Genomic DNA, 23,463 nt, shown 5'->3' with positions numbered 1-23,463 from the left:
GAGGCTTTTAGACTGGTGAGTCTGGTGAGATTGGTGAGTTTCATTAGCACCAATTACACTTATTCATAACTCTCAACAGTTCATCTTATATTTCTGAAACGAGGAGGATACAAACCGGTGTACTTCGACGGAAGCTCGATCGATTTGAAAATTGAAATTCAATTCACAAAATAACTTTTAAAATCAACCATCAGAGAATGTCTTCAAACGTGAACGTACACCCATATGCGGTTCCATTTCATTCAATGAATATTTCCATTCATTGAACTAACTCATTCAACTCACACTGACACCTTATTCTGCAAAGGCGTCGAAGTCTGATCTAGACCAGAAGGGGCAACAGATCAGAAGAAACAAAATCGTGTGTCATATTCGTAAGTTCGGTGGAAAATGTGCCTAGTAGCCGAGTTTTCATAATTATGATACGGTCAGCTATATGTGATTGTCTACATTAACCAAAGCTGATTGCATTTGATGACAAATAAGTGATTTTGTATGCGATCCCGCGAAAGTCGACACCGCTGATTCGTTTTTTTTTCTCCTTTTGCTATACTTCTGTGATTATATAGACACATACAATAACAACAATAAAATCTTTTGTGCCAAAGCCCTAAGCTCCAAGAAAACTACTACGGTATAGGATTCAACAGTGTATTTAAAATGGCGAAAGTGTGTAGTGTTATTGTCGGATTGTGTTGCCTATTTTCGTGTTTAATCCTAGTTTGTAATTCATCTGACACAAAAAGTAAGTAAAATTACCAATTAACAAGTTAAGTCTTAACGGAAACCATACGAAAATCCATCAATTATGCGCCGTTCATTAAGGTCTTTGTGTACCAAATAAATCAATGAGCCATTTCGTCGTGTTGGAAGAAAAAGTTTTTTTTTTGAAGATTCTCGAATATATGTGTGTGGTGCTACTGTTTGTTGTGTGTAAAAGAACTTGATTGGACATTTTTTTCTCGAAAAAAAAAGTTTTTTTTATAATTAATGACTGTGATGTAGGCTAAATATAACTACAACGATGCAAATTTTCTCAATAACTTGCTTATTTACCACGAGAGGTTTTATGTAAGAATCAATCGTAAGTGGTTTTTTCGTTGATTTTCTTGGCATGTTGCTCACTTGTATGTGTCTCTTGGAATTATTATTTCATCGGATCTCTGTGTGTTTTATTACAAAATGTTTTCCCGTTCTGCATTTCTTAAAGTCTTACAGATTCATAAGCACCGACTCGACGTTGACCGTTGACCAAAAGGAACAAAAAAATAATAATTTCGCCATTTAAACAAATATATACTATCATTCAAATGAACGAATGTGTTGTACATGTACATGTTTAGTCGTTGCCATTGAGCGCTGGCTGAATATAGACAGACGATATCAGAAAATTTTAATTGATATATTCGTCACTAAAAACAGGTATATTTCTACCTAAACAGTTTGTTAGAATTGCGTTTTTCGTTTCAGCCGTTCATTTTTGCCACTAATGACTGACTGTATATTTTCGAGTGCTATTACGTACGCTACTTTAATGGTGCGTAAAATTCGTTTTCCCAGTTCCGAGAGAAAACTAATTAAAATTTAATATTCCATTGTGTTATGGTCAGTGTGCTACGTTTCATCCATTCAATAATATAACAGCACACACTCTGTACCGACTTGTAAACAAAACAATGCATTGTCTTAAGACACAAAAACGAAAACATTTTCGCAGGAAATTCTCGGGCAATGTAAACGATTATTAAATGAAAATTATATTCTTTACGGTTGTGACTGCACAAGCACAACTGTTTTTATGTCCGATGGAATATTTTCTGTTTCGACGATTGTTGTGTCGTCGAATTTATTCATGACTTTTTCACAAACCATACAGAAAATGATGATGCTAATTCACGTCTTTTTGACCAATTAGCGAGATCTGTATTTTTCATTATAAAATATGTTGACTGTTCCGGACAGAGAGAATGGATCATAAAATCGATTTGATGTGTTAAATGTTGTGTTTGCCGTTTTTTTTCTTTTCAAGCGAAAAACATCTATTTATCGATCGTCATACTGGACTATTCCGTATACCACAAACTTATTAGCATTTTTACGACTGATTTCATTTTCTTGCGACTCATCTGTTAAATTATTGGAATGAAGTCTCGTTTTAGTTTTCATATTTGCTATACTGGAAATACCGGCACGTTCAGTCGAAATGCAAATCACTTCATCTGCGACTAAAAAAAAAACAAGAAATGCGACATAAGACTGCATCGAAAAAGCTGCAATTCTTATGAATTTTAAAAAATCTCAAATTTGAATTGCTGAAAACAAAATCGTTCGTTCAGATTGCAACGCACATCAACAGACGATGTTACTGGTGATTCATGTTTCAGTCAATTTTAAGAAACAGTAATTGAATATCCATGACCAGATCAATTACTGTTCTTTGGCACACTGAATGCAAAACAATGAAAATACTTTTGGCTTATGTTCCATTGCCATTACAATCTTCCACTTATTTAATCCGCTTTGTGTATCTGCATCGATTATAATTTGAATTTTTTTTTTTCGTTTCTTCTTCATTGTTTGCATTCGTTTTCAATATCCGTCATGAGAATGCTTAATGCTCATTGAGTATTTAAATGAATCGATTACGAACAAGGCTTGAACATATAGATACAGAAGGAAATTAGTACGCACAATTAGCATTCGGTAATTACATTCATACGTTACGTTTAAAGACAATATTAGGACCTTGATCAGACAGTGTTGCAGCAATAGCATTTGTCAGTTCAGTCACCATTAACATCTTTATCTCCTCGATAACCTAAACCAATCCACTTCGCCTGCCTTGCTCGTGGTATAGCAGCCAGTGATTGATTATAGAATTCAATACAGGTCTACTCCTATGCTACAGGAAAGGACAATCAAATTTCGGACGAAATTTACTTCAGCTGATTCACTCATACAAACAAAACTTGCTACGCATGTTTACACGCTTCTACTGTCTACGTGCAGCGTAAGCCTGTTCTGTTAATAATCCGTTTACAACACTCATAGCCAGTTTTGTTTGTAGGAGTGAACCTGTGAACCAGCTGAAAAACAGCTGAAGCAAATTTCGACTGAAATTTAATTGCCCTTTCCTGTACATACTCGTAAAGGAATCTGGCTATTCCGTGTAGGTGTCGATGCCGAGCCACGAGTCATCTCTACTGAACGATCTGTAACCACTCATTCACCAGTCGACATGTCTCATATCAGAACTGTTTTTTCGGTAGTAGATTCGGTAGACTGTTGGCCACCCAAGTTGTTATAATAAATTTTTACTCTCCAGGTGATAGTATCTCTCAAAGGGTCTTATCGAACGAGTAATTACGTTATCGGAACTTACTACTGAGAAGGTTTTTAGAAACCATATACTGAACTCTTGCGTAAAACGTTTGTTTTACCGAAATTGTTACTATGGAAGTTACCATGACAAAATGTACTCCAAACGGACATACACTTCGATCGTTACTAAAATTAAGAACCGAAAGTTCAACCTTCGAACGTTTGTAGTAATATCGTTCATTCCATTGCCCATACCATAATCTATCACCAAGTTCTATCAAGCTTGTTCTGTACAATTGACTGATTTTTGAAGTGGAACATAATTTATATGAACGAATAAAGGGACAGATTATCTTTCATTTATTGTTTCTACTTTTTACGAAAAAAAAAACTCGTACTCGATATGCATGAGCTGTAACAACAGTTTCACCGTTGTTTCACTTGAAATGTAAAAAAAAACCTAAAAAAAAGTAATTTGCTAATCCATCCAGTCTTTCAGAACCAGAAAATTGGTCTAGCCATTTCATAAAACTATAAATTTTGTTGTAATAGACGTACAAGCATTCAGATTTCAAATTTATTTGTTGTTCTATCCATTAATTTTAAATGTTTAAAACAAAACGCCCTCTAACACACTCACTGAACCAAATTGAATGATGGACGGCCATAAATCACATCCAAACACACTATCCAAACAATGAATAGAAATAATAAACGCATCTGATTTTCATTCAATCGAAATCAGTGCGCCTATTTGTCAAGAGATTGTATTTATTACACGCGCACCACACTAAACAGTCAAAAAAAAGAAAATCATTACCGTTCATTATGTTCATTGAGTATAAAGTACTATACTTAGTGTTCAATACAGATTACTGTCGAAAAAATAATCTCGACCGTACACACAAAAAATAAGTTTAAAAAAGACAAGCACGAGAGTGAATGCTCATAATATCCCCCACCCACATGGTGGAAGTCTTGTAAAAAGCGTTGAACAACATTAAAATGGAAATAACTTGATGACATTCAAGTGCATTTTATGCCAAAGCCACACATTTTGTGATAAAGTGTCAATGAGCTCGAGATTTTTTTTTTGCCTGTGCGTGCATACAACTTCCGACAAATTGGCTTAGCGAAAAAAATATTTCTCACAAAAAAATCGTGCATGTCGTGGTACCAATGGTTCTTCATTGAATGGAATTGTGTAGGACTATAGGCATTTATTGCTTGTTATTCAGTTAAAGTAGGACGAATTTTATAGCAATTTTATCTTGGGCAGAGCATACTTCTCATCAGAGAGATTCACGAAACTTGCTCTAATCGCCTGTGTCGACTGAAACCATTTATATTTACAGTTAGGTAAATATTTGTCTCGGAGGTATTTTCGTGTAACATTATGATTAGAATAGTCGGAGAAACGACGTATCCGCTTTACCGGTCCATAGACCACACAAAAAACCCTGTTTTCCTTTTTTCTACAGAAGCATAACTGGCAAAAAATGTTGATTTTCATTGTAATTATGTCATTCAATTACAATTTGAAGATGAAGCTCTTCATGACAGCGTAATAATTCTGAAATGTGTTAGCCTTAAAGAGAGACTGAGGTAGGCCTAGTCTGGTCATCAAATCACGGATGGAGACTGGTGTAGTCTTAGCATTCTTATATTTTCTAACACTTCTGTTTTTGAGCGTTGGTGGAACTCTAACCAGAGTAGCCCTAGTGTAAAGTCCACATCAGCAGACACAAAATTCGTAACAAATCCAAAATTAATTAAAAAAAAATAGATAAAAGAGCTAAATGGAAAATACAACTTTTAATGGTAAACTACGCCTTGCGAACGGGCTGAAAATGCGAAAATTAGACTTGTCAGGCACGCCAGACCCTACAACAAAAATTTTAATTTTCAATTGCATTCCATGGATCTAAAAAGTTTACCGAGAGCAGTGGACAAACAATCTACGTTTTGCCAAGTAGGTATGACACGTGTGACACCGTATTCTCACTACTGATGTACAATTATCATCTTTCCATTAAGTTAAAGCGCACTCAAGTCCAAAACATTAGTTAAATAATCAACGTTTTATACTTTCCAGCCGTGGCAGAACGGTTTGTTCGATAATATCTGTTGTAAACATCATCCATAAATCTCGTCAAATTTGTATACTTTTGTAATGCACACAAAACATTATGAATTTTATTCAAGTTTCCATTCAACAAAACCAACATCGAGACCAACATCTACATAGTAAAAACTATGTTAATTGAAGCGTAAAGAGATTTTTTTTCCACGTATTTCGTATTTTTCAAAACGTTTGTTTAAACAATCAAGTCTAAATCATTTCGAGTCGAATGATATTTGGAAACAAAAATATAAAATGAAATGTTATAAAGCCAACAAGAGCGAATGTTACAACGATTGAAGAACGTGATTCCATGACTGATGTTTTAAAATGCAATCTACAGATTGAACGAGAACAATTTCTTGGAAAATAATTTTCTTAATTTCATATAATTTCTTCTGATTGACCCAGGGAAAATAAAATAAAATTTTCTCTCCCGGAATCATTTGTTTTCCATTTGTGATATATTCATTCTCGGTCGCCACAAGTTTCTTGTTATCAAAACCACAAAAATATTACGATCACAATATTTATATTGGTTTGTATAAATGATATAATTCCGTATAATATTACGAAAAGAAAATAAAAAAAAAATATATATTAACAGAACGGAATAGGTACGGTCGACGACGACGGTGTGTACATTTTATATACCTATAAATACTATATGATACGGTGTGTGCATAATAATAGTATAACTCAATCGCGTATACAAATATTGTAAATACGCGCACACCCAAAAAAAACGTAAAGTCATTTACGACTGTTTATGTTTGGAGAAACATGTCGGACATAAATTTTCCCTGAGTGGCTCCGGAACACATGGGAAAGAAATATAGAATGTGTTCTGTAGTTACACCGTTTCTTGGGAATTACAACATATCAGAAAGGGGCTAGCAACAAGCGTATCACGTTATTATTCAGTAAATATATTGCATCGAACTGTCCCATTCGAATTTACATACTAGTAGCATAAGGGACATCTTACTGTCACTTGAGAGTTTCGGTAAAACTAGTAACTAGGATTCTTCGCTAGTAAAACTTACTACACACTGTTTTGGAGAGTTTGTAAGTTTCCCTCGCCTTCGGATCTAGCTGAATACTCGTCAAAATAAAAATCCCTTAACCAGTATATTATACATTAATTTCCACATGCAGTGTCCGTTGGACAAGTGAATCGCCACTGGTTTTGAGTGGGTTTTGATTTTTATTTTTTACACGCGTCAATTCAATTTTTTAGGAAGGTTAGATTGCTTGGTGAAAAATTACTTCATCTTGCACAAATGTAAGACCTTGGACCATATCTGACACTGATCACAACTGATCTGCAACATGAAAAAACTAAATTAACAAAAACCCTACAACTTTGTGCTTCCACCTACATAGTAAACACGTACATAACACCAACACCTACATAGTAAACACGTATTAGGCGAGTCAACTTTAATCTTCCGCACAGTCGAAACGAGTTTCAATGACAATGTCATTGACGATGTCATTGACAGTACTGTCATCGATATTTATGAAACATTTGAATTTGGAAATTTGATGAATGAATCTGTAGAGTCAGACGGAATCCCAAATTAGTATTATTTTAGTGTCCGTTTAATCTATTCCCTAGAGTACTCATAACCGACGACTAGTCGAAGGAAATCCAATTTGTCCCAAAATAATCCCACTTAATCTAAAGCTTGATTACCCCTCGCGACTAGTAGTAATTCCCCAGGCATTGTATAGTATTGCATTGCTCTTTGACTAGATATTTAATCTATTTTTATTAGCATGTTACATAAAATCGCAAGCAGAAGCGAGAGGTCATTTTCTGTTGCTAACAGATTATGACTAATGTGAATTGAATACTTCCGTTTTGAACTTTGGGTCAGGTCATTACACTATTTTGCAGATAACTTATCGCTGAGATAGGAGAGTGCAAGGACGAGACTGATTTTGTGTAATCATTTTGCGCAATTTCCGCGATAATTTCCTTTTCCTCATCGGAAATATTTGTGCGTGGTCAGGCTTGCTTTTCTCAGATTAGCATCGGTAATATTCTGATACCATAAGTATATGTGCGTTATAAGAATTGTCCTGTATATGGAATACGAATCGATTATACAGTGCGACCTATACACCAAATCTATGTTGATATTATTCTGCAATGTCATTGTTTAAAGAAATTTATGAAAAAAGAATTTCATTGATCAATTCACTCTTACTTTCATCACACAATAACCGTGATGATATTATACAATTAATGTCGATTGCGCCTACATAATATGTATGATTTCTCTAATTAATGGTTGCACTCTGCAATCATTGTGACTACTCATACTCATAAGCCATTCAGAATTAAAAGAATAATAAAATCTATCAGAATGGAAGCATATTGTATTTCATTCGTAATAAAGTTTTGCTTTTGTTTCAAATGAACTCTCTCAGCAGTAATTGTATATCACCAAGCAAAATGCGAACACTATATATTATACGACACGGTTCTGCTACTTGTTTATTGTGATATTCGATATTCATTTAGTTATGGTTTCTTGATATTTTGGACGTTAATGGGGCGCAATGTATTAGTAACTATAAAATGATAAGACGGAAAAAAGTGGAATGGTAACGCACACCTGTATTTAAATTACGAATGCAAACGTTATTATGTAAATATAGGTATATACAACATAGGCTTTAATGGCTTTAATGTCAAAAAAGTTTGTTGTTGAAAAATTGAAGATATTTTTAAAATGCTGAGAACTCAATTATGGACATAGACTGGGTCACCGTTACATAAAAAACTGAGAGTTTTTGGAAAAAAAACCGTCGCGTTGGTACCTGGTCGAAACTTTATTAAAATAATCAGAGACAAGATAGACGACCTTAACTTGAGGATAGAGAAGCTCTTGAGATCCCATTCAAAGGATTCGTGCCACATACTATCCTAATTATAGTTGTTTTTAAAGATCGAATAACTAGATCCGCGGTGTCGTTGGTGGTAAAATGGTGTCGTTGGCACCAAAGACCCATAGTGACTTATTGACATATTTTTGTCCGAGACATACTTTAAGTCTATTTTTATTTCCCACGGCTCATTTTTGTGCAAATGTACAGAAATGTAGGTATTCATTGTAAAAAATCATTTAAAGAATGTCTCGGCCAAAAATATGGAACTAAGTTCTATGAGTCTTTCTTCAACTCTGATGAAAATTACGGGATAATTCCAACTTGGACTTTCCAAGTGAATGCTTTTACAAACCGAGTAACGCAACATATGAAATGTTTCATGACCTGCCGGCAGCGCTGGTACTAAAACATAATTGAAATGCGACACTGAACCCTGCGACCCACAATCTATCAAATAATTTCGATTTGTAAAATTCTAACTATATTCTATTGTGTAGGTTTGACTGATGAACGACAAGAGAAACAAATGTAAAATTGTAAAAAAAGAAAGAAAGAAATCCAGCACAATCCCTTAATTCTATTATTTAACTAAATAAATGAAATAACCCAATTATGTGCTTTTGACATATTAAATAGAACTTTGAAAGCAAAATAATTAAATGTGAAATGCTTGATATATAATACGTTGTGGCCTAGATTCGCATCAAAATTGAATTATATATTTCATCAAATGAATAAGCAGGGTAACGACAACATTTTGAAAATAGGTACGAAATATTTGCGAATTCAATTAATTTTATCAAAATGAATCACTTCATCGTTTGCGATTGTCATTTTGAAACAGGCAGGTTTACATTTCGTTAAGATGCAGGTGCTGCATTCAAGCATTAATGCAATTCAGTGAGATATTTCGTTATTCAGAGCAATGCGATATGAAAGTATTTTATTGCACTAGTGCAATAAAGGAATTTCAAGGCTTTGTTACACGACATCGTGCATCATTATACACGTCGTAAGACTAATAAAGTACTTATCACCGAGATTCATAGAACGATGTATGAAACAGAGGCATCTAAATTTTGCAAATTATGATGCTGATTGGCATAAAAGTTTGTTTAGGATTTATCAATTCAACTTTTTTTTTGGGCCATCAATAATAATTTACATGCCAACTTGTGGTGAAGTGCATTTTACATCACTATTTGTGTGACTACTCCACTCGCTTTTGGCTCGTTCCGCAAAACTGACAACAAACTTACAATCAATGACGTAATATACTGTCAGAAAAAAACACAGAAATGACAAACCGCACTAAACTGTGTTCACGCAATAATTCAAACTAGACCGTTAATCTATCAACTCTAAAGACGAGTACAGAGTTCGTGAAAAATGCATGAAAAATCGACCTCTGTAAAATGCTTGCAAAATATGACACAAAATTTATGAGCCAGCTGTCAAATATTTTGCAAGCACAGAGTAAACATCAGGTTTACACCGAGCTTGCAAAATATTTGACAGATAGCTCATACATTTTGTGTCATATTTTGCAAGCATTTTGCAGAGGTCGATTTTGCATGCATTTTTCACGAACTGTGTACTAGCCTTAAACTTGGCTTCCACATAAGCATGCAAGTCTACACCAATAACTTAAGATTTTCATGTCAAAAACTGGTTATAATGAAGACTTCTTCCATCATTTTACCTCTGCTATCCCCTTGTAATCATTAAATCTGCTACCAGAGGTCTGCAAGGTTAACTGTTTCACTTCGTTTGCAGAATGCTACTTTCTTAAAACCAAATTCTTTTACTTCATTTTACTGTATATAAGACCGAATAAGCTGTCTCTAATCTTTTTATGTTGCTGTCGATAACAAATGACTCTCAACATTGTGGTGCAATCTGTAATAGTAAACAACTAGAGATACGAATTGAAAAGACGAATTGTTTGTGTACATTAGGGGTAAACCATTATGGTTCGTAAAATTCGTAAGTTAATCCGAGGTAGGGCCAATGCTAATAAACAATGGAAACGATCTGACTAAATGTTGTCACAAACTCGGTTAAATGAAAACCAAAATCACATACAAACTCCACTAAATGTTGAGTAAACGGGAGAAAACGGTCAAACCTACCCCATCTTAAAAACCACCTGACCAGACGTTAAGCATCAGTACAAAATAAAACTGGCAATAAAATAAAGATATTTAAGTCTCGAAACAGTTTTTCACAACCGCATCACACTAAATTATGCATTAAATACCGATATATTTAAAGCAGCAGTAAGTGTGTAAAAGACAGTAGACCATTTAGAAAGCCATAAATTTGTTTTTATTATTGTTTGTCAAGGGAACAGCATTGACATCACATCAAATTAAATTATCGACATGTGAGACAGATTTTCTTCTTCTTCTTCTTTTTTTTTGACATGGCTCACCGCAAGAAATTTATTTCTTTTTCATCCCGAATCGATTTGATTGAATTGACGAAGATCTACAATTGACCCACATAATATCGTAAACGAATAAATTGAATTATTGTAGTTCAATGACAAGTCGGTGAAAATTCAATTTTGATATTTTGTTGATGTAATAACGATTCGCCAATGAAAGATGGAAATAAAAGATCGTGAACTTGACTAAACAGTACGTGTGCGTATACATTGGATACACACGTATTTCGTTAGCATGTTCAATTCTTACGCCTTGTGAGTCTTTTATTCACTTCAATCGGAAGGTCTTCACTATATCAATTTTTGCGGTTTCACTGTCATCACTTAGTAATCTAAATTAATATTGTAACATAGACGACTGAAAATGTACTATAAGGGATGAGAACGGTATACTAGTACCCAGGGATGAGAACGATGTACTAGTACCCAGGGATGAGAACGATGTACTAGTACCCAGGGATGAGAACGGTGTACTAGTACCCATGGATGAGAACGAAATACAACCATAGGTACCTAACATCTTACTTTAGTTTAGCTGATGAATTAATCTTCTTTCCTACGCCAAAATTACAAGTAAAGTGAGACAGTATCTTGCAATTATTAAAGCTGAGCGAGCAGCAAGCAGTACACTAGGATGATTCATGAAAAAGATAAATAAGTAAAGATACATACTCCGTCGTAAAGAAACAGAGTTCGTCATTCATGTGCGATATTCTTTGGACGAAAGCATAATTCACGAAACAACAAAAAAAAATCGTTTTTAACTGGCATGGTCTCGTATGCGTACACACATTTCATACATGTACGCAACACATTAATCTCTGTATAATTGTTTCGTTATTTAATTTGTGTTTACTGTGATCCACGGGTCAAATTAGCATTTATGTTGTTTTAACGAGTCAATCAAATTGAAATAAATTCTCTGTACTCAGTTCCATACAGCAAAAATACAGTATTTCGATTCTTACAGATGCATGCTTAAATGTTGATGAATTTTTTTCGAAATTTGTTTTTGAGATTCGTTGTTCTGGTGATATTTAAACCGACTGGTCATCCTTCGACGAAATATTGTATTATTTGTCTAAATGCCCATTTCTGCGTTCAATGAAAAACTCAATCATTTCGTTGACTTTTGCATGCGAAACCATTAATGGTGGAAAATACATAGACAAATTGTTGCAATCTTTTAATTAAGCTAATCAATGTATCCCAGTGAATTGCAAGACGTTGTTGAATTTCTATTCTATCAAATTATTTGAATATTTTCTGCTTCTGATTTGAGTTCACTCATGTTATGAGATTTTGTTATCTCAATTTCATTTGCGTCAATTCTGCTAATTCGAAACGATATTTTTGTTTATTTAAGTCAATTAAATGAAGCAGTTCGATTAGAAGTTTCTTCTTTAAAAAAAATGTTTGATTACCCGGATCAATGTACAAAAAAATGCAACATTTGCGCCGTTGTCATATTTACCAATTTTACATTCCTTACGAAAGTTTTCCAGGAAGAAAAGTCTCCATTAATTTATTCAATGTTCAGTGGCTATAGGTTTGTTCCAAGGCCATGTGAATTGTCAAATTTCATCCATATAACCATAACCTCAATAATACCTCTGTGTAAATCGCGTAGGCGACGTTGGTCGATTTGTATGAAATATCACGTAAGCGATGTTGCTATGGATGAAATTGTCGTTGTTCGGGTTGTCAAAGTTCGTGTTTACAGTTACTTGGAACAAACCTATTGCAGTAGAGTTCTCTATTCGACTTCGGTTAATTATGTCACGCGTGACGACCATTTGCATCCCTTTCTATCACATTTTCAACCATATCTTGAATCTCGTTCGGGCATGTAATATACCCTAACTACACATTTTTCTGACCCAAGCTGCCATGTTAAACCAAATCAACATATCGCAACTGTGTCTTTGCTTTAAAAGAGCTTTCGAGAGCTTTAAGCTTCTATTGCATTCCACTGATATATTGCAAGTTTCCAGTTGATATTCAAAAGACGTTCAACGCTTTCGGAAACTATCCGAAGCACTCATACCATGTGCTAAGATATTTTGGCTTTACACGGCAGCAAAGGCATTGACTGAACGCTGTGTGAGCAATGATTTCTTATCAAATACGCTGGGTTTAACCCCAGTCATAGTTTTTTCTTATATGAAAACTGAAAACTTAAGAGTAATGACCGAGGCAGAAAGAGTATGAAACGTTGTGGACGTGATTCATATCCGAATATTTCCTCAACTTTTTCTTTGCGTTAAAAGTAGGTCGACATCATAAAAACATTCCGCAATTACATTCACTCAATTAAGCCCTATGAAGACTGGTGATACGCATATAATTGATGAATATAGACCGACTCTGCACAATTTTTGTTTACTAATAAATTGTTTTCTTTTGAAGGTATAGGCTACGATACATATCATGTGGTATCAAATTTAGAATCACTAGAACCATACTCGGTTCTGATTCGAAGAAAGCGGCAAACACCCACTTCGATCGAAAATGCTAGCCCACAAAAGTCCGCTGACTTGTCGAAAAGCAATGAAAGTCAATCGACTACAGCGTCAAACAGTACAGATTCAACGTCGCAGAATCCAAAAACTGACTTATCCAATGCATCGGTGTCAACGACAAAATCAACATTACAACTGGATCAGCAGCGGTTGTTGGGCGTAAATGGAACCGGTCAACGGAAAACTGGTATGAAATTCACGGTATCGGATCCCATATCCAGCGATTCGAATTCAACGAATGTTTTGAAGCCAATTAAACTGAGTCCCGTCGATGGAGTTGAACAGGACGACGATGATGACGAATCGATTATCGATGACATTGATGTTTCTAATGAGGAAACAGAAAAGCTGGCCAAGGAACATAACATTACTGAATTTAAAGAGGTGAGTCCGTTGTTTGGGTGCAAAAATTTTGTATTGCTAATTTTGTGCCGTAAAAATGCAATTCGCTAATCTATATTCCAGGAATACTTTGTGTTCTACAACAGCACAAAAGTTGTAGATCCAGAGCGTGTGAGTGGCTACTGGGACTCGGTAAAAAATCTTACCGTCAACGCTATGCTGTCAAAATCACATCGTCGGGCTATAGTATGCAACTTCTATCACATTATACAGTGAAAGAATTTTCGTTCAAATTTTCTTTTCCCAATCACAGACGGTCCAACTGAAATTCGATTTTCCATTCTACGGTCATCCGGTGCGTAATGTAACAGTCGCTACTGGCGGTTTCCTTTATACCGGCGAATATGTTCATTCATGGTTGGCTGCCACGCAATATATTGCACCGCTAATGGCCAATTTTGATACGAGCATATCAAACAGCTCTTTTGTTCGATTTGATGACAATGGTGAGTGTTATTAGGAGAGATATTATCTAGTTTAATGTGAATATATTATGCTGTCGGTCGTACATACAACATGACGACTTAATAAATTTAGTAACACGTTTTTGTCGTTGATTTGTAGGCTATTAAGTGGTCGCTTAAAGTAAATCGCTTTGTCGCAGGTTGTTGATGTGTTATGACAAGACTAATTCAAACGATTCGACGAATGAATTTTATTCTTCGCGTGGTGTTGATGTATAGATTAGATTGAAGATTAGTCTCACGTGCCAATATTCGTAGATTAACAATAACGGAATTTGCCTCTCGTTAACCTGATCTAGATCTTGTGAATTATTGTGTGTTTTGGGTCATCGGGCAGGCCGCTCACACTATAATGGGGATCGAAAATGAAAGAATTGACTCGGAACGAATGGTTTTAAAAAATTAAGGATTTCACGTCTCATAAGTCTTAATTCGAACCGATTAGAACTGTAGCTACGTGATAGGAAATTTCCTGGTGGACCTACCAGTGGGCATAGAGCCGGAGCAAGTCCAGCCAAATAGTCCACTGCATCTTGAGATTTAGTAATTCTTTAGTTGGTAGGACAGGAAAAATATTCGGATGAAGGTCCTGTCTTCTGACGTTCAAATGATTATACTTACTTAGCAAGATGTTTTGGAAGAATGGGTCTTCGTGATAGCTTACAAAATTTAAGATCTAACAACCAATCTTGCAATCATTTATAATATCCATCTTTCATTCCAGGCACGGCCTTCACAGTACTTTGGGAAAATGTATCGCTTCAGGATAAGCACGATGTTGGACAGTTTACGTTCAGTGTGACGCTGCATGAAAGCGGTGATATTGTCTTCGCTTATTACTCGCTTCCCATGATGATTCATTCCATTCAGGACGACAAACATCCGGTCAAAATTGGCCTTTCCGATGCTTACATCATTGACAAGACAATTTTCTGTAAGCGAAACTCTGGGCGTGTCCGATTAATTGATAGTAACAAAGAAACGAATTCGATTTACAGTCGCTCGCCGCAAAACCATCTACGAATATCACAGGGTCAATTTTGATGGCGACGACATCTCCAACAACACAATCATCACATTAACAGCAAATCCGACATGCCACAATCTGACCGATTGCGAGAAATGTGTGAACTTTGATTCACATTCGACATTCAAGGTACGTTGATCATGGTCCTAATGTTTCACCTCAGCATCTCAACGAATACGAAAAATTTCAGTGCAACTGGTGTCCGGCTCTAAACAAATGTTCAACCGGGACAGATCGAAAGCGCCAAGAATGGTTACACAAAGGTTGCGATCGTACACAAATTACTGATGCTGCCAGTTGTCCGGCACTCGGTGCACAGGGCAATAATTATGGTGCCGTACAGGATGTTAAAGATGTTACGGGATCGGGCGAACGATATTTGACTGGTGAAACGCCGGTTCCGAATGTACGTGATACGAAGGACAATGATGTGCACATCAGCAACGCCGAACCGTTGGCAGATGAAAGCGCTGGCGTCAGTATGGCTTTGGGATTATTTGTGCCGATAATATTAGTGATGACTTTGGTGTTGTGGGTATTTTATGCATATCGGAATCCGCATACCAAAAGCGGACAACTGCTCATTCAGGTGAGTTAAAAGAATTTGTTTTTTTTTGTGATTTTTACCTTTAACATCACAATGTTGATATAATTACATGCAGCTCAATAGCGTTAAGGTAAGCCACTGTCTCCACTATTTCAGGCAGTTAAAGTCATTTCTTTAATTCAATGTAATCTTTAACTTATAATTTCCTCAAACGTTTTGCGGGATCGTTTAATATATCGGAGTCCCTACAATTTTTGAGTGAAATTCAGATCACTTCGAAACAAGCTCTAAGTTTCCTTATCTTTGAAGTATCAGGGTCTCATTCGATCTGTAACTTATCATCAAGTTTTGTGTGAAGTTTACTTATCAGACATGAAGTCGCAGTCAATAAGAGCATGTGATACCTAGTTTTTCTATTGAATCATGAAAATGGTTTTCCGGCGGCATCCTACGAAAATGATGATTACCCTTCATGAAGAAACTGTTTCCAATTTAATGAATTCGACTATCACAAAGAATTCACGTAAAATCGCGTAAAATTAACCGAAAATATTAGTTATGCAATGGATCATTTTCGTAGGGGGCAAACTACAATGTAATGATCAATTTATGCATGGGGCAGGCTGTAAAACTGTTTACTGTTTGCAGTTTGTTGCACCTTACGTAAATCCGTTTTCCTTCGTTTCCGAAGGGGTTTTCGACAGTAAAATATACTAAGTAACGGTTTTGGAGATTTCTATTATGATTTGAGTGGCTCTATCCCGCTGTATCTGACTTCGGCTGGAGCTGCAAGCAAACGTCACATTTGTCGAATAAAAATCACCAAATCAGTACGCAGTTACTAGGATATTGTTATGCTGACCAGACTTCCTACTCATCAATATAAAATATCTACAACAGGACTTGATTCATTATTGAAAGAATCAGTGCCTATTTTTGACAAATATTTTAGGAGTACCTATTTGGCAAAGTTTACCGAAATCTGTCAAAATTTACCGAAATTTGGTAAAATTTACCATATTTTTTGGGAACTTTCAGTAATCTTTGGCAAATTTTTCCTAAAAATGTTCCCTGGAAAGAATTGCTTGAATTGTGAAATGCACCTTTATTATTGTTCTTAAAGTATGCCACGCGAAACGACTCTTTCTATCGATAGTTTCATCCATATCTTACACCTCCTTAGCACGCTTCACATACCTTAAGAATGTTCACTCACATAAAATGAACCCAAAATTTCGGCCCATAACCTGAACGGTTACGTTTCTCTAACAAAAACCTAACTTTGATAACATTTTATGGAATGACCGTATTTACTTTTAATCATTTCAGTATCGACCCAGTCAGTGGTCATGGAGACGAGGAGAAGCACGATACACAGCTGCAACAATTCACATGTAAACTAAATAATTTTTTTCTGTTTGTAATTTATTTTCTATATATACCGCGCAATCAATAAACAAAGAAATGTAAATAAGAGTCAAATTCTTGTTACACATTTTGCTCAAAATGATAACCGATAAAATTCCGAATGAAGATGAATTTTTGTGACAAATTTTTAATTTGAATAATTTCCATTTACAGTCAAAATCCTTTCCGTTTATAAATTAATTCTTCTTTTAAATGTAACAACAATTTTACGTTAACTTCCGTATCCACGAATTGGTGTTATTAGCAATTCAATCAATGTAAAAAATAATAAATAAACGAAAGAAAAAAAAGAATCATTATTTAAGGTCCAGCACATTTTGTGTCGATTTAGTGAGTGAAAATATCAGAGAAAGGAGAGTGCATCACTTAAAAAGTCGACCGACGAGAGAGAGAAAAAAAAATATTTAAAAAAAAGCTAAAAAAAATAAGATGATAAGATCTGTGCAGCTGTGAATATATTTAGATTTTTACAGAGTTAAGCATATAAATAATATTTTATTACAGAGAAGAATAAACAAAAAATCAAAAAAAGATAAAAAAAAATGAAAATGAGAAATGAACTTAGGATTATACATCTATACTACGCAACCATCACAATGTAAACGAATCATAACAGAGGATTTTTGGTGAATGGACATACTCTTTAACGAAAGATTGTTAACATAAGATTATCGACGAGGAACTTAACGTTCAAGGTTCGATTGTATATTACACAATATAAGCGAGAGAATGGGTGCAAGTATATGTGTAAATATCCACTTCGAATGTTAAGTGAGGATCTACACGGATAAATACCGATATTAAAGCCACAGTTATCGTCCAAAAACAGGTTTCCATTAAAGGTTCGAGGATTACCACCGCGCAGACGGTAAAATATGTTTCATGTTTCTGTTTTGTAGCAAACGTTTTATTTTATCGAATTCCTATTCACTTACATAACGTGAAACCGTGGCAGTAATGTTTTCCACAGAATCTACTACATCGTCTGCAGAAAGTTCGAAAATTGAGGAAAAATTGGTGAAGAAATTGGAAAATGTTTTCCCAAAAATAGTCCCTGGGTCCCATGGACTAAATCAATTTTCGGTCGACGTAGAGAGACCCTAAAACAATTGTGGTTGAACTGAGAAAAGAAATTTGTGTTCGAGGAAAGTTATGCGACAGATAGTGCCAATGTTAAAAGATATTTCCTTTTTGAATACAGCCACGCCTTTCCATTTGTGCCAAGTGTTAGTTGACAGCTTTCGTACAATACGTTTCCAATATCAAAGCTTCGTTAATCGACGTATGTTAGAGATTTCAATAGATTCTCGAAATAACACAAATTTCAAAACAGAAAAAGTTTCATTTTAAGCGATTCAATTAATAAATTTTGACGGCGTCAATTTAAGATTTCGTGCGATCGAACACCTGGTGTCCGTAAATATAGTCAACGTGTGCCAAAAGCGTTATCTCCTCATTTATATTTCACCTAGTTGTGGCAAAAAATTCGATACGACGAAATGTAGTCGATTCAATCTTATCAATCTTTCGTTTCGTTGGTTCACAGCACGACTGATAACATTTCGATACGATGACTGCTGCCATCGTGTGTGTGAACTGATATATTTTAGAAATGGTAGTTGTATAGAATAAAATTCGCCTCTTTATACCAAGATACTCTTTCGCAAATGTGTAATAGCGATTATAAAACGGCGGTCGTAAAACAAATATTGAATAAAACGGAAGAAAAATTATTCAAGTTAGACCTGTACAGTTTTCCGTTGATTTTACAGTGTAAACCAATGTTTTTTCTTTTATTTTTTTAAACCAAGTTTATGTAACAAAAACCATTTTTTTAAAAATAATTTAACCTAATTGTAAGTAGATTTTTTAATTATAAATTTTTAAATGAAATCTTTTGCCGTTAAAAATGTACTTCCATTTCGATTTTGCAGGAAAAATAGAAATGAAGAAATAATAAAGAAACAATAATATGGAAATTGTGAGTTGTGAATTTTTTATTTTTACTAAATGAATAGTATATTACTTCCGAGGTTCCAAGTTGTGTATTTTATAAGTGGGGTGTTACAGCCTGACCCGAAGGGGAGGGCTGTATTCCCCGCTTGTCAAATAACAACTTGGAACCTCGTAAGTACAATGCTTTACGTGATTAGGCAATGTAAATGAAAATGAAACATGCCGTAACACGTAAAATACATAAACGGGACATGTCACATTTTAGCAAATTATTAGAAAAATTGAATTCCATTGTTTTGGTTCCGTCCCGACTAGGCTTACGATGTTTTTTTGTTTTAAACTTTCAAACATTCAACTAACATCGTGAAACGGAGCTTTATTAATGAAATTTCATTTTTCTTATAATTCTCTAATTTCACGTGTCCTCTTTCTGCAATTAACTATAATTTTAAGAATTTGACGAAGCTGACAGTGATCCTGCACACACAACGTGACGCTGTAAACTCCTCGGGGAACGGGGGAACTCACACCAGGACAATTTAATTTTAATTGTTTGATACGTCGGTAGCTGTAACGACGTTCCCTCAAAACCTTAGTGTATCCGCTCAAAATCTTTTTTTTAAAACCCAACCCGAATCGACCTAATCTTGGAAGTGCGTACTCGATCCACGAAATTGGAAGCTAGCTCGCTGCGAGTCGAATTCTCTCTACAACTGAAAAATATATTATAAATATGAAGATGTTGTCTGGGTAGACAACATCCATATCCACTCAATTGTCGACTTTTCATTATTTAATTGGTGAGAATTCTTAAGGGATCAGGACCTTGCTTTAAGAAAATAGTTTCTTGAATATCTCGAACGATGTATAACAATACTTATTTGCATCACTTGGATTGAAACCACGAAATTACAGCATATGTGTGAATTCGTATACCGAGAGACGAAGTCGAGACGAATCATACATACGTATGCAAAAATTATTCTCGTGGTATACGAATTCACACATGTACTGTGATTGAAAATACCCGATATAAAGCCGAACGAGTTGATCGTTCGATGTGCATCACACTACTCGTTGATACGGAGAGTAAGCTCCGCCTTCGTATCAAATTTCTCTCTTTGACGAATAACATAAACAAACTCCACCATTAAGGAAAACATCGCCTGGATCCCTAGACCTGTTTGCAAGGTCTGCTGAGAGAGAACTAAAAAAGTGTGTTTTTCGATAATTTTTGACGCGTGATATTCAGTGTTTTCATGGTTTGGCGAGTGTACATTTATTTATTTAGCGTATAGATTTATTCGCTATTATGATTGTTCGAAAATACAGTTTAATACTTCCACATTAAATTTACAAATTACAATTTCATGACGATTTAAAAAAAGAAACTCAAAACCAAAGTAATTTTTCGGCAAATGTTAAATTTTTCAGTGTTGAGATAAACTGACTGGGATTGAGCTATTGCAGAGGTAGCAACATTATGTGTCCTATGGTACGGCACGGCATGTAGGATAATTTTTGTACTATAGCCAAAGATCGGCTACGCTCTGTATAATGAACCACAAGTATCAAGTATTACCTTTTATTTTCTTAGAAAAATGAATGTAGTCTTCAAAATCAAAGTCTTATACTCAGGAACTAGTTACGTAATCGGTAAGATAGTCGACACCATAGATTTGTGTATTTCCATACTAATACAAAGTTCCACGGAAAACTTCAAAAGTTTGAGTTTTGCTATGGTTTGGAACGTGAGGTCCTTATAGAGAAAGTATTATGAAAAATCTGGAACCATCGACAATTCATAACCATTCATAAAGAAGCGTGACTCCCTTTAATGTTTGTACACTGACAAAAAATATTTTTTCAAGTTGTGACAGATAATCTTTTCAAACAGATTACCTGCAGATGGTAATGTAGCGAAAAGTTAGCTGACACAGGTAATGTTACAGAAATAAATTATCTGTGACTGGGGTCGTGCCCCAAAGCTTTCTGTAAGAAGGCTATCTGTCAAGTATTACCTGTGACAGATAATGTGTCTGCCAAATGTTATCTGTCGTCGTAGGTAATCTACATTAGCTGGTACGGGTAATGTTTTAGCTTATATTAACAATAACACTATGTAACTTCACGTACTGAATGACTCAGTGACAACGCACTGGTCTCATGGCTTGAGTGTGCCCGGATCGAATCCAACGTGTGCAACTTTTTTTTTTTTAATTGCAAATTTACTGTCGAAATGAAGCTTTTACATTACACGTGCATTACCTGTGACCGCTGTTTTGTTTTCTGACAGTGTAATTATAAACTGTCACGTTTCACGTTTCATACTGCTCAGCGTCACCAGTGAAAAATATATTAGGAAGGTATGGCTGCATTTTTATACAAGTAAGCGGTGGCGCCACAGTTTCTGATCCAAGAACCTTGAAGTTTATGATGTTTTTTGATAGTAATGTTATTTTATCTTAGAGAAATAGTTGCGACACTTAACTGGTTATTTAAGATTACATGCAAATTTTTTGCTGTTCCGCTTGTGTGGTACCCTCCAAATTTTTTTTTACTGAGTGTGACCACTACATCACGATATAATATTTCGAACATTAGGTTTTTGTAAAATATAACTTAGGTTCAATGTTGGGTAAATATTTAGCGCACAAGAAATTCTAACTGTTATCATAATTGACGAGTTTTCGACGAGGAAACCTTAAAAAATGGAATTCGTCCAGTATACGGCATAAAAATTCAAATTCTTATAACCAGCATGAATTTATTTAACAGAATGGTCCCAGGTCCCACACAGGACAAGTAGGACGAATTTACAAAAAGTATGACAAAGTAGGGGAGTAGGGAGCGCTGTTATTGTAAATAAAAATTACTTCAACGTTGTTCGATAGCTCAATTTGTAAAAAACGAGTTCACGGTTGTTGTCCGTACAGATGGGATAAGATCTCAAAAAGTTACCAGCAAGCGTTTTTACATCTCTCATTGCGTACGATGGCAGTACCAGTAGCTTACAGGTCATTATAACGTTTACAAAATGTGGACCAGTAATGATTTCCAGCAATTATATCGTACATTCCATCCACATACAAAGATAACTGCGGATCATTCATTTCTTTCATTCTGTCGCCGTACACTCGAGCCATTTTCTCAGCGTCGCGTATTTCCTGCATTATGGCATCCGTGGCAGCTTGTGCTGAGAGGTTGTTATTCATCATTTTCACATATACGTAATTATATCGGTAAAGATCGTCACGAATCTCCTTTCGAAGTGAATACAAATCGTTAATAACCGACGTATGAAGTGCTACTTGCTTATTCAATCCCAGATAATTCGGGTCTTGTGCCAATTCAGCAGTGAGCTGCTTTCCGACACCTGCCAATACCAGAAAAAACTGGTGGGATGTTCCTGCATCAATGCATCTTAATTCCAGGAAATCCTTGTCAGGCAACGAAACATGACCAATATAAATTGTGTTGACTTTGTCAGCTTTGCTTATGGAATAAATCCAATTATCCAAAAGTTGCGTTAACACAATTTCACCCATTACTTCTCTGCAAAGTTTTATTGCCAGCTGCCACCATTTATCCATTTTGCCATTTCCTGGAAAGTTTTTGTTTCTCAATTGCTGAATCCATTTTTCATTCTCTGTGAATGACAAACGATGAGAGAACATGCAAATTGACAAAGATGTTACATTTTACCAGAAGGAAATTTGTCCAGCCAATCATCCAACAAAAAGCCAGCCATGTTGTATATAAGGATACCACTGACAAAATCAAAGTTCAGCGTCGGATACATGTACAAAGAGAATTGCGATATGTCCTTGCTCAGCGTGAATTCTGGTCCCAATTCTTCCGTGACACTAAGTTGTGTCAATTGCAACAGCGATTCCCATTCTGGATGAATTTTTGCACTGGTTCGGCTTATTTGGCTAAAGTCCACGTTCAGTAAATCCATTTTTAGGCGGTCCGTTAACTGATCCGTCCGTTGCTTTTCTATCTGTTCTGCAGCGTTCATGATTCTGATGTCTAGTCTATTTGAGTAGTTTTTCTTTCCCTTAAATAGAAAAGTTAGTAACGAAATTATTTATGACAAACATGTTGGACCTAAACGGTTTTTTGTTTGTTTGTTTCGAAAAACGTTATTCCCTTCACTGTAAGTCAGGGTCTTATGCCGGAAAATACACTAAAATTTTTGTATGAAAGGTTGTATGATATGTTATGAAAAACGAAAATGTTTGTTCCAATATTTTGCTTGTAAACACGATAACTTGAGTAATTATCAACCAATTACTAATTTTATTTTTTTAATCGAGGCATA

At 35.3% G+C, this 23,463-nt stretch overlaps 2 protein-coding genes across 3 annotated transcripts; one reads left to right on the top strand and one right to left on the bottom strand.

Annotated features, from left to right (window-relative positions):
* The first annotated feature begins 320 nt into the window (after positions 1 to 320).
* Positions 321 to 17,859, top strand: LOC119068225 (plexin domain-containing protein 2). 2 transcript variants are annotated; one of them, XM_037171729.1, is made up of 9 exons: positions 379 to 745; positions 13,203 to 13,699; positions 13,781 to 13,903; positions 13,971 to 14,163; positions 14,906 to 15,115; positions 15,180 to 15,337; positions 15,399 to 15,797; positions 15,871 to 15,885; positions 17,085 to 17,859. In XM_037171729.1, exons 1-9 carry the CDS (start codon positions 661 to 663, stop codon positions 17,151 to 17,153), a joined length of 1,749 nt encoding a protein of 582 aa, XP_037027624.1. In that variant the 5' UTR covers positions 379 to 660; the 3' UTR covers positions 17,154 to 17,859. The 2 variants fall into 2 exon arrangements, with proteins under 2 accessions (XP_037027633.1, XP_037027624.1); XM_037171738.1 differs by lacking the exon at positions 15,871 to 15,885 and having other exon boundaries at positions 321 to 745.
* Positions 17,860 to 21,899: 4,040 nt separating this feature from the next.
* Positions 21,900 to 23,171, bottom strand: LOC119068493. The gene is made up of 2 exons (XM_037172108.1): positions 22,845 to 23,171; positions 21,900 to 22,788 (listed from the first exon to the last, which is right to left on the bottom strand). Exons 1-2 carry the CDS (start codon positions 23,158 to 23,160, stop codon positions 22,151 to 22,153), a joined length of 954 nt encoding a protein of 317 aa, XP_037028003.1. The 5' UTR covers positions 23,161 to 23,171; the 3' UTR covers positions 21,900 to 22,150.
* Between the last annotated feature and the right edge of the window lie 292 nt (positions 23,172 to 23,463).

This window comes from Bradysia coprophila, chromosome II (genome assembly GCF_014529535.1).
Source record: "Bradysia coprophila strain Holo2 chromosome II, BU_Bcop_v1, whole genome shotgun sequence".
In the NCBI taxonomy this organism is placed as follows: Eukaryota; Metazoa; Arthropoda; class Insecta; order Diptera; family Sciaridae; genus Bradysia; species Bradysia coprophila.
Note: the sequence above shows the minus strand (reverse complement) of the source record. Positions and strands in the feature narration are given on the sequence as shown.